General features: G+C 50.2%; 1 protein-coding gene across 3 annotated transcripts in view; it reads left to right on the top strand.

Moving 5' to 3' along the window:
- The window catches only part of TRIO (trio Rho guanine nucleotide exchange factor), a 370817-nt gene extending 354897 nt beyond the window's left edge, over positions 1-15920 (top strand). For 2 of the 3 annotated variants that reach the window (XM_039474054.2, XM_074387142.1), the window contains exons 50-57: positions 2299-2437; positions 3452-3479; positions 3692-3854; positions 4122-4243; positions 8453-8531; positions 10509-10709; positions 13682-13820; positions 14451-15920. In XM_039474054.2, the coding sequence (XP_039329988.1) occupies positions 2299-2437; positions 3452-3479; positions 3692-3854; positions 4122-4243; positions 8453-8531; positions 10509-10709; positions 13682-13820; positions 14451-14993 (1414 nt within the window). In that variant the 3' untranslated portion in view covers positions 14994-15920. The remainder of the gene's footprint in view (positions 1-2298; positions 2438-3451; positions 3480-3691; positions 3855-4121; positions 4244-8452; positions 8532-10508; positions 10710-13681; positions 13821-14450) is intronic. The other variant, XM_039474085.2, reaches the window with a different exon arrangement.
- Positions 15921-16188: the final 268 nt, after the last annotated feature.

Raw genomic sequence — 16188 nt, 5'->3', positions numbered from 1 at the left:
TCCAAATAATGCCGTTCTTTGACAGTGCACCTGGTCAACCAAGAGCTCGTACAAGGAGATTCATGTTTTCTTGCCTGCTAAGACAACATCCATGCTGCAGCCCATGGATCAAGGAGTAATTTGAACTTTCAAGCCTTATTTAAGAATACACTTTGGGCTCAGCACAGTGGCTCATGCCTGTAATCCTAACACTTGGGGAGGCCAAGTCGGGCGGATCACCTGAGGTCAGAAGTCCGAGACCAGCCTGACCAGTATGGTGAAACCCCGTGTCTACTTAAAATGCAAAAATTGGTCGAGCATGGTGATGGGTGCCTGTGATCGCAGCTACTCAGGAGACTGAGACAGAAGAATGGCTTGAACCCGGGAGGCGGAGTTTGCATTGAGCCTAGATTATGCCACTGCACTCCAGCCTGGGTAACAGAACAAGACTCTGTCTCAATTAAAAAAAAAAAAAAAAAAAAAAAGCCGGGCGCGGTGGCTCAAGCCTGTAATCCCAGCACTTTGGGAGGCTGAGGCGGGTGGATCACGAGGTCGAGAGATCGAGACCATCCTGGTCAACATGGTGAAACCCCGTCTCTACTAAAAGATACAAAAAATTAGCTGGGCATGGTGGCACGTGCCTGTAATCCCAGCTACTCAGGAGGCTGAGGCAGGAGAATTGCCTGAGCCCAGGAGGCGGAGGTTGCGGTGAGCTGAGATCGCGCCATTGCACTCCAGCCTGGGTAACAAGAGCGAAACTCCGTCTCAAAAAAAAAAAAAAAAGACATAAATTCATGTCGTAATGCCATAGCTGCCATAGGTAGCGATGCCTCCAAGGATCTGGGCAAAGTGAATTGAAAACCTTCTGGAGAGGATTCACCATTCCAGATGTCATTTAAAAACACTCATGAATCACGGGAGGAGGTCAGAATATTAACATTAATTAACAGTAGTTTGGAAGAAGATGATTTCAAACTTCATGGATGACTTTGAAGGTTTTAAGACTTCATTGAAGGAAATAATTCAGATGTGGTAGAAAGAGCAAGTAAAATGGGATCAGAAGTGGAGCCTGAAACTGGGGTTGAAGAGCTGCAGTCTCATCGTCAGACTTGAACAGATGTGGAGCTGCTTTTTCTGAGAGAGCAAAGAAAGTGGTCTCTTGAAATGGAACCTACTCCTGGTGAAAAGGCTATGAACACTGTTGAAATGTTGGCAAAGAATTTAGAATACTACATAAACTTACTTGATAATGCAACAGCAGGGTTTGAAAGGATTGATTCCAATTTCCAAAGAAGTTCTGCTCTGGGTATAATGCTATCAGTGTCACATGCTGCAGAAAACCCTTTTGTAACAGGGGGACTGGTGGCAAACTTTTGTCTTATTTTAAGAAACTGCCACAACCACCCCAGCCTTCAGCAGCTACCACCTTAATCAATCAGCAGCCCTCGGCATCAAGACAAGACCCTCCACCAGCAAAAATACTATGACTCACTGATGGCTTGGATGATAGATAGCAATTTTTAGCAAATAAAAGAGTTTTTAATTAAGGTATGTATGTTTTTGAGACATAATATAATTGCTCATATAATAGACTCTAGTATAGAATAAACGTAACTTTTATATGCACTAAGAAACCAAAAATTTACGTGTCTCACTTTATTGTGACCCAGTTTATTGTGGTGATCTGGAACTGATCCCCATTACCTCTAAGGTATGCCTGTCTAGAAATTGATTTATGATAGGAATTGTCTCACGTAGTTATGAAGACTGGCAAGTCCAGATCTGCAGGGTGGACCAGCAGACTTCAGACCCAGGAGAGCACGTGGTGCAGACCCAGTCTGAAGACAGTCTGCTAGAAAACCATCTAGGCCCTCTTGCTTGGGAGACAAGACTTTCTGTGTTCCCATAAGGCCTTCAGCTGACTGGATGCAAGCCATTCATCTTAGGAAGGGCACTCTTCTTTACTGGACGCATCAAAATGTTCATCTCATTCAGAAGCACCCTCACAGGAATACCCAGAATAACATTTGACCAAACATCTAAGCATCCTGTGACCCAGTCAGGTTATACATAAAATCAGTTATCACAGGTACCTTTATAGTTTCATCCTTAAAATTTGATTTAAGAGATTGTTGGTTTTATCTCCTAGGTCTTGAGAATCACAGGAATGTTTCTTTTAGCAGAGGTCACTGTTCCTAGAGGATTTCCCATCCCCCTGCACACACTTAAGTTGAATATACAGCTTTCCTTTAACACTTCAGGTAGCACTTGGTGAATGCCAAAAAGGCATAATACCCACAGTGTGTTCTTTTCCCCTAGGAAGTCAACATCTTGGCACACAGCACTCCGTTTAAGGAAAAAATCTGAGAAAAAAGATAAAGACGGCAAAAGGGAAGGCAAGTTAGAGAATGGTTATCGGAAGTCACGGGAAGGACTCAGCAACAAGGTATCTGTGAAGGTGTGTTCGGGGGTCCTCAGGAGCCCGTGTCATCCCAGCTTGAGAGAAGGGGTCAGTGAGGTGGAGACTGCAGAGCTGGAGCCGGGCTTGCTCATGACCTCCCTCCCACCTACCAGCCCCATGCCCTGCGTGTCCTGCAGGGTCTTGTTAGGGGCACTACACTGTCTGCCACAGGGATGTGTGTGTCCTACAAAGAACCAGGGAGACCCCCGCACATCTCCCCAGGTGCACATGTGGCTTATAAAGAACCCGGTTAGGTTTGCATATGAAGCACAGAGACTAGGCCAGGTGTCCCCAAATTACGGCCTGAGGGCTGCATGCGGCCCCCTGAGGCCATTTATCCGGCCCCCCGCCGCACTTCAGGAAGGGGCACCTCTTTCATTGGTGGTCAGTGAGAGGAGCACAGTATGTGGTGGCCCTCCAACGGTCTGAGGGACAGTGAACTGGCGCCCTGTGTAAAAAGTCTGGGGATGCCTGGACTAGGCTTTTAGAAACAGCGAAGGTGCAGAGAAGCTAGGGCTCAGACTTCCTCCAATGCTTCTGCCTTCGAGCAGAGGAGAAGTGGCTAGATGTGGGGGTGCACGTGGGCTCCGTAGCTGTGACGGAGTCCCTTGGGGGCAACTTCAGTCAGCTTTGAGTTCTCCGTAATGGGACTGCCTGAAGCCTGGGGGAGGGGATTTCCTGGAGAAAAAGAAGGTGTCTCCTTTGGCTGTAAGCACCATGGGCCAGGGCGCTGCTACTCCGCATCAGGAAGGCATCTGAGGACCAGCCGGATTCCACCTGTAGCATGAGAATGAGCAGTGTTTTTGTGTTTGTGGGTAGGAAGAAAAAGACCCACCCAAATTAGTGTGACATGAGGCTTTTGAGTGAAGCAAAAATGTGGTCTGTTTTGATTGATGCCCAGGCAAGTCAATTTCTACAAATCTTTCAACAATAATTGTAGCCCTACAATGAAAGTAATCCACCTTAAAATAGCTCCTTTCAATTAATGCTTGTTTGCTGTTTCCATTTCAGCTTCTCAATCCCAACTACATTTATGACGGTGAGTTCTGTTCTTTTTCTTCTAGTCTGAGATGATTCTGGATCTGGGGGATATGTTTCGGAGCACTTGAGTGTGGGCTCTGGAAATGGGTTTTCCGTGGTGCTCTGGGTGTGCACAGCAGCTTAGGTCCTATCAGTCTGTCCGGGACATGTGGGTGGGTTTGGAGGAAGAGCCGGGGCTGATGGGCCTTTAACGACTCCTTTCCTGTGCAGTTCCCCCAGAATTCGTCATTCCATTGAGTGAGGTCACTTGTGAGACAGGGGAGACCGTTGTTCTTAGATGTCGAGTCTGTGGCCGCCCCAAAGCCTCAATTACCTGGAAGGGCCCTGAACACAACACCTTGAACAACGATGGTCACTACAGCATCTCCTACAGGTGAGGGAGGCCCACTCCTGGTGAGTTTCACTGGCTGGGAGCACCATCTTGTCACTCGGCAACTGGAAATACCTCCTTCACGGATGGATTTCTTTGGCCGCCTCGGCACTCTGCCTCTTCCATGAGACCACATTTCACGCCTGGGTGTTCATCTCCTCATCAGAACCTGAGCACCTGCCTTCCCTTGATCCTGAAGGAGGGAGGCCAGCACTGACGGCCACATGCTCAGCTTTTCTCACGCCCAGTGTGTTCCCATCTGTGCTGCAGTGACCTGGGAGAGGCCGCTCTGAAGATTGTGGGTGTGACCACGGAAGATGACGGCATCTACACGTGCATCGCTGTCAATGACATGGGTTCAGCCTCATCTTCGGCCAGCCTGAGGGTCCTAGGTAAGCGCTGTGCAGCAAGGATTCTATGTGAGCCAGTGGGGCACATCTTCCAGGAGTTTCCTGATATCCTGAGTCTCCCCTCACACTCCGAGTGGCCTGAAAGATAGAACAATAAGGCATTCATGGAGTTTCAAAAGAGAGTTGCAAGTAGCAGACCAGAGTGTACGGGATGTCACAGGAGAGTGACCTCTCGGCACCTTATGTAAGGTCGGGGGAGACACAGGGGCTCCTGTTGCTGGGAGGAGGATGGGGGCCTGCCTGGTGAGGGCCTCTGGCTGCCCACCATGGGGCAGCAGGGCCCCCTGCAACCAACCTCTGAGTTGGAGCAGGGTGCTTTCTGTGCTCTTAGTACTCAGAACACTCTCCTAGCCAGCTACCCAGCTGAATCTAGATGTGATCTAGGTTGGTCTTGTAGAATGCACATGGGAAAAGCAGGAAAGAAGACGTGGGTGAGCCCCGGGTCTGTGCAGGCTCTGTGCCAGTGTGAGACCCTAACAGCAACCCTTCTGGGTGGATACAGCCCTCCTCACCCCATCCATGAGGAGCCAGGCCCAGGGCAGCTCAGCAGCTTGTCCAGAGCATCCGGCTAGGAGGCACATACCGTAGGGCCTGCTTGCTCTGGTCTGAAGAGCTTGTTCTCTCTCCTTGGCTAAATCACAAGCTCCATGGGGCAGAACCCATATTTCTTTTTGTTGTTTTTGAGACAGAGTCTCACTCTGTTGCCAGGCTGGAGTGCAGTGTCATGATTTTGGCTCACTGCAACCTCTGCCTCCTGGGTTCAAGCAGTTCCCTACCTCAGCCTCCCAAGTAGCTAGGATTACAGGTGCACGCCACCATGCCCAGTAAATTTTTGTATTTTTAGTAGAGATGGGATTTCAGCATCTTGGCCAGGCTGGTCTTGAACTTCTGACCTCGTGATCTACCCACGTCAGCCTCCCAAAGTGCTGGGATTACAAGCATGAGCCACTGCGCCCAGCCAGAACCCATTATCTTAGGCCTTTCTGAATGTTCTGTAGTTCGCCTGATATAAATAGCTGCTGAGAAAGCAGCAGGTGCAGACTGCTGTCTGCTGGCATCTTGCAGAACATCGGCCATGCAGTACTGGGCACTGAGGGTTCCCGTCCATCCTCCAGTTGTGCCACAAATGGAGCTACTTCCCAGAGGGCAAATAACACCCCAAATAAAAGATAAATTGAATCCTGGAGCACCCTGTGTGTAGACAATAAGCAGAATTTGTCTTAGAAGTTTTGTCCCAAATATCTTAATTTCCTATTTTTAAAATCATTAAATTGGAAGACATGTTCTGCTTTTTTAGATCCTGGAAGAAGAAATTTAAAAATCTAGAATTTGGCAATAAACAATAAAAAGTAAAGATTTTCTAATTTTTAAATAACACAAATTACACAGGTGATTTTTTTCTTTTTTTCTTTTTTTTTTTTTTTAACAAATCACTATTGAAAGCTAAGGGAGTTTAGAAAGATACAGGACTATTCAGCCAGGCGTGGTGGCTCACACCTTTAATCCCAGCACTTTGGGAGGCTGAGGCAGGCAAATCACGAGGTTAGGCGATCAAGACCATCCTGGCTAACACAGTGAAACCCCGTCTCTACTAAAAATACAAAAAATTAGCCGGATGTGGTAGCACACCCCTGTAGTCTCAGCTACTCAGAAGGCTAAGAATTGCTTGAACCCAGAAGGCGGAGGTTGCAGTGAGCTGAGATTGTACCGACATATTCCAGCCTGGGTGATAGAATGAGAATCCATCTCAAAAAAAAAAGAACTATTCATACCCTGGAAATGTGAATGGGAAGATAATGCAAGTGTGTGGCTATTTGTATCACACAAATTGAGCTGCACCCCTAAAGGTCTTCAGAAGAATCATCTTATCATGTGGGCTGTTCCAAGATGATCTTAACTATTTCCAAATTGTTCTCTGAGAGAAGCCATTTTGTTTGCAGGCATCGATCGTTTTCTGTTTTGCCTTAAATCTACCTATGGCTCCCCTCCTGTCCGTCTAAGGCTGTTCCTCTCTCACGGGCTGTCTGGGGTATGTGCCCTCATTCTGCCTGGCCCTGGCTGCCTTGCAGAGCCCCAGTTCTCAGATGCTCAGGAAGCAAAGGCTTCTCAGTCAAGCTCTGGCTCAAGGCAGGGAGCCGGTCAGAGTCTGGGCTACGAGAAGGGGTCCTGAGGCTGGAGGATCAGCCCTGCACCCTGAGGACACATGCAGGCCCTGAAACTGTGTCCAAGTGAATCATGCAGAGAGAGCCCTGACATGCCACCAGCCAGAGCCGGGGTTTCTGTTGATGAGATAAGGGGACTGGGCGCAGTACTTTGCACTCACGAGCCCAGCACTTTAGGAGGCCAAGGCGGGTAGATGGCTTGAGCCCAGGAGTTGGAGACCAGCCTGGGCAACTTTGCAAAACCCCATCTCTACAAAAATGCAAAAAATTGGCCGGGTGTGTGGCACATGCGTGTGGTCCCAGCTACTCTGGAGGCTGAGGTGGGAGGATCACTTGCCACCTGGGAGGTTGAGGTGGCAGTGAGCTGAGATTGCATCACTGTACTCCAGCCTGGGTGACAGAGCAAGACTCTGCCTCAAAAAAAGAAAAAGAAAGGAAGGTGTGTTTTAGAGGAGCCAGGGAACAGCTGCCCACTTTGATGCTCTGTCTCTGTCTCTGGGTCTGGTTGGAGTCACCATTTACATTTGGTCCGCTTTTCTGCATATTTATAATGCTCGAATAAAAATGTTTATTTAAAAACAAGCCCTTTCAGTTTAAAAAAAAGAAGAAAAAAATACTTTTATGTAAATGAAAGTCCAGTATTTCTTCGTGTAAGTTGGTAGGTGCTTCAAATCTGCCTAGTGAAATAATAATTTTATTTTTATTGATGATTCTCTATCAGTACTTCTTCACCTACGCAGTCAGAATTAGCCTTACCATTTATAAAACACTTTACAGGGGTGCAAATGTGCCAGCATTAACCAAAAAGACTGCAGAATAAAATGCAGCATTTAGTTTAAGTGATTGAAGTGAAATTGTTGCTTCTCAAGTGTCCTTCAGTGAAGATTTAAGGCTTTGTGTGTGCCAGGCACTCTTCTGGTTTCTGGGAGGCTACAGATGTGGATCATACATGGGTTCACTTATAGTCATGTAGCGGTCAGCAGTGCCCCTGTGACAGCAGTGGTAGCTGGCAGCACACGGCACCTACAGGGACCGCCCACTGCTGTGCGAGGTGATTTCCAGCCATGACTGAGTCAGGGAAGGCACATGGAGGAGGTGGCCTCCACCCCAGGGAGCCCGATCAGACAAGTCAGCTTGGATGCGGTTTAAGGAAATACATTCCCAGTGGCAACCTGGGCAGAGGGGAGGAAGCCCAGGTGAGGATCGGGATGGGCAGAGCCGGCCCTGGGCTGGACTGCAGGTCAGGTGAGCAGGCCGAAAGAGGAAGTAAGTGGGGAGAGGAGTGCCAAGCTCCTGAGGAGAGCTTGGGATCACAGTGGCAGCTGTGCGTCCAGGGGCTGCCTGGCAGCAGGGCCATGCCGGGCTCCCCCACTTAGTGCTGCTTTTCACAGGCAGGCTCTAGAAAGGATGCTTTCTGTTCCTGTAGACATGTACACTGGGTTCATTACCGACAGGTGATTTACAGTTGGCACTTTGATAATAAAATTCTATTTGTGCTTGTAGTGTATTTATGATTTTATGAACCATGTAAAACCCTGTGAAAGTTAAGTAAATATCGTGGACTCTTGATCTCTCGTGACTGTGAAAGACATGGGGAGGAGGGACCAGCCGAGCTTCGAGGCGGTGCGGCCAGGTGAACAGGGAGGACCGTCACCGGTAGCATGCAGTCCGATAGAAGTAAAAAGAAGCCACATATGCAAGTAGAGATTTTTCTAGTAAACACATTTTAAAAATAAAAGTAAAAGCAGTTTTTACCAACACGTATTTATCAGATACCTCCAGAGTATTTGATTTCAACATGAAATCAATATTTGAGAAATTGTTAGTGAAATGTTTGTGTTCTGCCTTCACACTAAGCCCCAGCATCTGTGTGTCCTTTATGCTCTCAGCACATCTCCACTCACTCGAGCCACGTGGCAGGCACCCAGCAGCCACGCGCAGCTGCGGTGAGGGGCGTGCGTGGTGACAGCCTTCTTACCCAAGAAGTTCTGCGGGAAATAAGCTGAGGCAGGTGCTGTTCTTCTTTCAGGTCCAGGGACAGATGGGATCATGGTGACCTGGAAAGACAACTTTGACTCCTTCTACAGTGAAGTGGCTGAGCTTGGCAGGTATGACGCACCAAACGGAAGGCCTTCCGAAAGAGCAGAGGGTAGGATACACACACCAGAGAGTTCACAGATGAAGCTAAGCAGTGTTATCTTTTTTTTTTTTTTTTTTTTTTTTTTGAGATGGAGTCTTAGTCTGTCACCCAGGCTGAAGTGCAGTGGCGCCATCTGGGCTCACTGCAACCTCCGCCTCCCAGGTTCAAGCGCTTCTCCTGCCTCAACCTCCTGAGTAGCTGGGATTTCACACACACCACCATGCCCAGCTAATTTTTGTATTTTTAGTGGAGACAGGCTTTCTCCATGTTGATTAGTCTGGTCTCAAACTCCTGGCCTCATGATCTGCCCGCCTCTGCCTCCCAAGGTGCTGGATTACAGGTGTGAGCCACTGCGCCCAGCCACAGCAGTGTTATCTTGCCAACAATTGGAAGTTGTGTCTTGCATTTGAATTGTAACTCTCATTGCCTTTCAACGCTAAACACTGAAGACGTAGGGAAGCTGTTTTCCATTCGGGTTCCAGCAGACGGCCGAATGCCACAAGCCCCGTGAACGGGGAGAAGTTGCTTCCCTCTGTGCATGTAGAATAGTGGTGGCTCTGTGCCAGCCTTGTGAGAGTTCAGGAGTCATTCAAAGGCTTCCTGTAGTTCTTCATCCTCTTGTGCCCTTCACGTTTCACTTGCACGTGGAGGCTTCGAGGAGTGACAGTAAAATTGGATGGAGTATCAGGATCCTCTTGCACAAGCTTAAGAGAGAGCTTTCCCCATCCAGGGAGCTCTTTCTCTTCCCAAGGGGCAGGCGAGCCGGGGGTGGCCCAGCAGCACCATCAGACAGCCCGGCTCCTCCTGGCCCTGCCTCCGGACACACAGCACACACTCAAATCCAGGTGTTGTATCCCATGTGGCAGGAAGAGCGAGGTCAAGGGAGCTTGACAGCTTTCCTTTGTCCCTTTCTAAGAACTCCTCCGGAAACTCCAGCCAGCAGCACCCTCTGGCGTTCATTCCTGAGGCCATAACTGGTCACATGACTCCTGCTGATGTTTCTGTCAGTTGTCTGTGGCTGCATAGAAAGTCACACCAGCGCCTGCTGTCTTAGGACAGTGGTGACATGTGCCTTCTTCCAGTGTGGTGGGCAGATGAGGCCGTTATTCTCTTGGCCTCTCCTGGCCTGGTCAGCTGGCGCACCATGCCCCATACATGTCAGAGGCCTTGTCTGGGATGCTGGTCTCTTTCTGCATGGACTTTCACCCTGGGCCTCCCCACATGAGGATAGTAGCATCACAGAACAGCAGGAGCGTCAAGGCCTCTGAAGGCCCAGTCTGAGAAATCAACGACTAACGTCCTCCACATCCTGTGGGCCCGAGCCAGCCCCGAGCAGCCCTGATTCAAGGGGAGGAGCAGCCCCCACCTCTGGGTGGGAGACGAGGCAAAGTTGTGGCCTTTACCCATACAGCCAGCCCCCGCCCAGGCCCCTGCCCAAGGTCCAAGGTCTCGTCCAGATCATGTTGTGAAGTGGCCAAGGCCTCAGGAGGGGCCATGGGTGCAGCTCCAGGGTCTTCATGCTGCCCTGTCACCTTCATGCAGCCTGACACCCCCGGGGACGAGGCTGAGGCAGTGACCACAGCAGATGCCCCCTGCAAACATGCTGGGAAGGATGGCTGACAGGAGGCACAAGCAGACATCCAGCTTCTGCTTGGAGGTCTCGCGCTGTGACTCCCATCACAGGTGGTGCCAGGGAAGCAGCCGCCGATGTGAGGAGACCAGAGCAGCCTGGGAGCGAGGACCCGCAGAATTGCATGGCTGCCGGGACAAGGGCGGATTTGAGGGACAGTCATGGTGCCACAGCCCCTCCACGGAGTGGCTGGGAGAGCAGGGCCTGCAGACAGGGCTGGGCCACCACCCTTCCAATCCATTTTGGATAACAGAGTCTTTCTCCATGCCCTGCCTCAGCAGCCTCTGCAAATGGTCTTCTGTACATATTTCACAGGGGCAGATTCTCTGTCGTGAAGAAATGTGATCAGAAAGGAACCAAGCGAGCAGTGGCCACTAAGTTTGTGAACAAGAAGTTGATGAAGCGCGACCAGGTCACCCATGAGCTTGGCATCCTGCAGAGCCTCCAGCACCCGCTGCTTATTGGCCTCCTCGATACCTTTGAGACCCCCACCAGCTACGTCCTGGTCCTGGAAATGTACGTAACACCTGACCTTCCCTCCTCCCAGGCCTCTGCCTCGACTTCCGGGAGTTTGGTTGTTCCTGTTTGTTCTCTAAGAAGGATAGAAACTGGGTTTTTAGAATTAAACCTAGAACGCAAACACATCTTCACTGTCAGAGCCCGCAGTTTTTGAGCCTTCCAGTAACAGCAAAAAGCAGTGTGGTCTTTAGCAGGGCTGCCTGATGAGGGGCAGTCACTCCTGGGCTGGAATGCCCGACATGCTCAGCCAACCCAGAGGACCTTCCCCATTTCAGAAAATCCCAAGAGGCCAGGCTGTCTCTGATGCTGAACCCAGGCCCCTATTAGTGGCTGGAAGCTGACCTGATACCCCAAGCCTGTGCAGGGTCCTGCTGGTCCCTCACTGGCTACTCACCCTGGATCAGTGCTGTCCCTCAGGCCTCCTTCCAAGTGAAGGCCAGTTGGATGGGAGGGTAAGATGCACCTCCCCACAGAATGTCCTCCGCAGAGGGGGTGCCAGAACACCAGAGTTGCCCCACTGGTACCTGTTGTACTTACTGGGTTCCTGTGTGAGATCAGAAAATGATTCAGTCACGTAAAAAAAAGAGTTTGAAACCTGTGTCCCAGAAGAGCGGTTCTCATCTGGGGGTGGGTTCGCGAGGAAATGTCAGGAGATGTCAGGCTGAGAGTGCGACCGGCAGGTAGTGGCCAGAGGCCAGGGATGCCGCGTAGCCTCCCGCAAGCAGAGATGTCCCGTAGCCTCCCACAAGACGGGGATGTCCCATAGCCTCCCGCAAGGTGGGGATGTCCTGTAGCCTCCCGCAAGGCGGGGCAAGGCGGGGATGCCGCGTAGCCTCCTGCAAGCAGGGATGTCGCATAGCCTGCAAAGCAGGGATGACCCCCTCTGATTCATCCGCCCCAAACGTCAGGGCATGAGGTCCCCAGCTTGGAGCAGTCTAATATCTATGGAGCATCCGTGCATTTACCTTTGAAAATGTCGATTCCTCCTTTTTGTGGGGAGTCATTTTATACACTTACTTGTATTTACAACTATTTCATGGGGAAGGGTAAAACCTTTTGCCCTGGTTTGGAAATTTCTTTAGTGGGAAGGATAGGATTAGCAGGGCGCCCCCGTGGGGTTGTATAGTCATGGACTCTAGCTGGGCCCCTTGCCCGCAGGAATTCCCTCCAGGCCCTGTACCTGATGTCATAGTTATTGTCATTTTTTCCTTGAAGAAATTACAAATGCCTCCCCCTACACCCTTCCTAGGGCCAGGCTGCCACAGGGTCCCTGGTGGCCCCACATGCAGCCTTACCACCTTCCTTGGGCAGCCCAGGTGCCCTGGGTGACAGTGGATGCTCAGGAAGGCCTCCCACCCATGGCCACATGGCCAAAACCACCCCCAGAACATGAGGACCTGCTCCCAGCCCCTCTCCGAAGAATAGAAAACACATCTTGTGGCCAGGCGCTGTGGCTCAAGCCTGTAATCCCAGCACTTTGGGAGGCCGAGGCGGGTGGATCACGAGGTCAGGAGATCGAGACCATCCTGGTCAACAGGGTGAAACCCCGTCTCTACTAAAAATACAAAAAATTAGCTGGGCATGGTGGCGCGTGCCTGTAATCCCAGCTACTCAGGAGGCTGAGGCAGGAGAATTGCCTGAGCCCAGGAGGCGGAGGTTGTGGTGAGCCGAGATTGCGCCATTGCACTCCAGCCTGGGTAACAAGAGCAAAACTCTGTCTCAAAAAAAAAAAAGAAAACACATCTTGTGGCAGAAGGGCAGACAGCGGGGCACCTCCAGCCTGGGTAACAAGAGCAAAACTCTGTCTCAAAAAAAAAAAAAAAAAAACCACATCTTGTGGCAGAAGGGCAGACAGCGGGGCACTCCTGAGGCTGAGCAGTGTGTACAGAGAGGAAATCCATGGGCCATGCCTGGCCACACCTGGCCTGGTCTCAGTCCCTGCCCTCCCATTCATTTCTCACCTTGGATATCCTTAAAAGTCTCATCGCCTTCAGAGGGTGGTCATGGGGCCGAAATGGGGCAATGTGTGTGAAGGAGCTGACATCCAAGCCGAGGCCTGGCCTGGGAGCCTTAGGACCCGGGAGGGCTTCTTTCTGGCTCCAGACGCTGGTGACCGACAGCCACTGTTCACCTTCCCTGGGGAGTTTTAACAGGACTGTGGCTTGAGTGCTTGTCACAGATTCTGACAGGGCCTTCGTTTCTGGACTGACATTTCAGTGCTTTGAGCTGTCATTTCTTCTCACTGGGAAATAGCATGGTTTGGCCTCACCATCCTGTTAAGAGGATCCGTTTCAGGACAGATTACTCCTAGATTCTCACTGGCTACTCCCCATTACTAGACAGGCAGCTGATCTTCCTGCAAGTTTCTGTTTTGCAAAGAGAGCAGCATAGGCCGGTGTTGAGAGAGCCCAGGGCCTGACCACCTCAGTCCAATCCTGGCTTCTCCACTCCGGAGCTTTGGGACTATGGGGAAGTTTTCTGCTTTCTCTGTGCCTCAGTGTCCTCATGTATCAGATGGGTACAGTAAGACCCGCATCCCACAGAGTCATAGGATTGAATGAGTTGTTAGAAGGCATTGAGCGCCTGGCACTTGGTGGTGCTGTGTGTTTTTTTAGTATGAACAGCAGTTTCAGAGGAGGAAGCCTTTTGAGTCCAACACTGAGCACATGCTGTGTCACCTCCTGGCCAGCCTTCGGTTACATGGTATCGGTTAGTCTTCCATGCTTGACTGTGCCGCTCTACCCCTGGCTTCCCTCTTAAGATGGGGACACCCTGTTCCCCACCCACATCTTCCCAACAGAGCTTCACAAAAACTACCTTCCTTGTCTAGTCATGCCTTAGAGACGCAGCCCTGAGATCCTGATGAAACATTCATAGCAGGGGACAGGTCTGACGTGTTTACTTCTTACCAGCCTGAAGAGGTCTTGAAAGCAAAGCACATCGTAACAGTCACTCGTTCCTGTCTCTAGGGCTGACCAGGGTCGCCTCCTGGACTGCGTGGTGCGATGGGGAAGTCTCACCGAAGGGAAGATCAGAGCGCACCTGGGGGAGGTTCTGGAAGCTGTCCGGTACCTGCACAACTGCAGGATAGCACACCTGGACCTAAAGGTTGGTGAGGCTGGGGCAGGCGAAGGGGGATCTGAGCACGCCGGCTTAGCCATGTGGGACACGGAGCCCTCTCTTAGCCTGTCCTCTGAAGCCAGGCCAGGAGCCCCCAAGCGACTAAGGGCAAAAAGGGTGGGTGGGGCAGCGAAGACACTGATGGCTAATCTGTTTCTAAGCATTTGTGTCCAGTGATGCACACGATCAGGCACATGCTGGATAAAACGCTGGAGACCTTCCAGCCTTTCACCACTTTTAGAAAGTCCCCATGAGTTTTGCCCAGTGGATGTTGGAGGGTACAGTGGTAGCTTAGGCGGGAGAGAGAATTTTCCTCTCAGTGCTGGGAGGGAAAATAAACACTCAGCTTCATAAAGCCACCTGGTTTCATAGGCTACTTGGGACCTAGATCTCCAGAGAGAGATCCTCTGTGTGGATCTAGGTCCCAGCTCTGCTGGGTCATCTCTTCCTCCTCACCCTGGGCTGTGAGCTGAGGGGTCCGGCTTGCTTTGCACATGAATGGCTTGTCCTAGTTGACATCATGGATTTCTTCCACCTCACCATAGAGTCCCACCAATCATCATGAGTAAGCTTAAGATTGGACTGGTGTGAAAATGACAGTTGTACTCTGTCTTCCAGCCTGAGAATATCCTGGTGGATCAGAGTTTAGCCAAGCCAACCATCAAACTGGCTGACTTTGGAGATGCCGTTCAACTCAACACGACCTACTACATCCACCAGTTACTGGGGAACCCTGAATTTGCGGCCCCTGAAATCATCCTCGGGAACCCTGTCTCCCTGACCTCGGATACATGGAGTGTTGGAGTGCTCACATACGTACTTCTTAGTGGCGTGTCCCCCTTCCTGGATGACAGCATAGAAGAGACCTGCCTGAACATTTGCCGCTTAGACTTTAGCTTCCCAGATGACTACTTTAAAGGAGTTAGCCAGAAGGCCAAGGAGTTCGTGTGCTTCCTCCTGCAGGAGGACCCCGCCAAGCGTCCCTCGGCTGCGCTGGCCCTCCAGGAGCAGTGGCTGCAGGCGGGCAACGGCAGGAGCACGGGCGTCCTGGACACGTCCAGACTGACTTCCTTCATTGAGCGGCGCAAACACCAGAACGACGTTCGACCTATCCGTAGCATTAAAAACTTCCTACAGAGCAGGCTTCTGCCTAGAGTTTGACCTATCCAGAAGTTCTTTCTCATTCTCTTTCACCTGCCAATCAGCTGTTAATTTTGAATTTTCAAGAGAAAAAAAGCAAACAGAACTGATCAGCTGCCGGTATGTTCATCGTGTGAAATTGCATTCCAAGTGAGCTGTGCTCAGCAGTGCTTGGACACAGAGCTGCGAGCTGCGCTGGGGTGGAGGACCGTCACTTACACTGCCCAAGGCAGAGGTCGCATTGCTGTATCACAGTATTTTATTCAGGTTTCTGCAAAAAATAAAAAGATACTTTTTTAAACAAACATGAATAGAATTTTGCAAATTTAACGTTTTCAAGATTTATTCAAGGAAACAAAATGCCTATGTTCTACCACTGGTGTAACGAACAAAGCAAAGATACTGTGCGTCTCGGGAAGACGCACCCAGGTGGTGGCCACTCCCACGGCCTTGTCTAGGGCTCAGAGTCCACTCTGCTCTGAGCTTTTCCAGGCGCCTCTTCTGTGTGCATCTCACACCAGACGTGGCTTCTGAAACGTGCATTCAACCTCAAACTTTTGCATAAAATAGAATGAATCGTTTTGCTCTGATGAAATGTAGGCCTTACTTGTATATAAGACTGTTCCTGCCTTCGGTCTGTCGTATTCCCACCTGCCTCCTCTACCTACCCCCTACCCACTGCCTGGGGCTTCCTCTGGGGGTCCAAGGGTCTGCCCATCAAGTGAAGACATCAGGTTAGTTCCTGCCCCACTGCCCCTTCCCCTGTTCCTGCCCCAAGCCGTCAATCAGATTGTTGAGCAGTACACAGTCAGATGAAAATACTGTAAATGCACTCATCGGGGGTTTTTTGGTTTTACTTCATATCATGTGCAATGTGTGGCTTTAACATTTTATGCAACTATTTATGAAGACCTCTGTTGTACCTGTAATAAATATATAGAAAAAGCACATACTTCGTATGGTGAGCTTTATGGTTTTGTGTGTGTGTTGGGGTTGGCGGGTGGGTGGGTAGGGTCGTAGCCCTGTGCCATCAGTTCCAGGAGACTTAACTCTTCATGAAATTTGTTGGTTTTGAGGACTGTAAAAAGTGATTTCATACTCTGAATATAAAACTGGATAATAGGGTAATGTTTTAAAATTTATTATGCTATTATTCAGAATGCCAAAGTATTATTTTTTTTTCCAAAATCAGTCTGGACATTTACTACTTTTTAGA

The sequence above is a fragment of the Saimiri boliviensis genome, chromosome 1, assembly GCF_048565385.1.
Source record: "Saimiri boliviensis isolate mSaiBol1 chromosome 1, mSaiBol1.pri, whole genome shotgun sequence".
Lineage (NCBI taxonomy): Eukaryota > Metazoa > Chordata > Mammalia > Primates > Cebidae > Saimiri > Saimiri boliviensis.
Note: the sequence above shows the minus strand (reverse complement) of the source record. Positions and strands in the feature narration are given on the sequence as shown.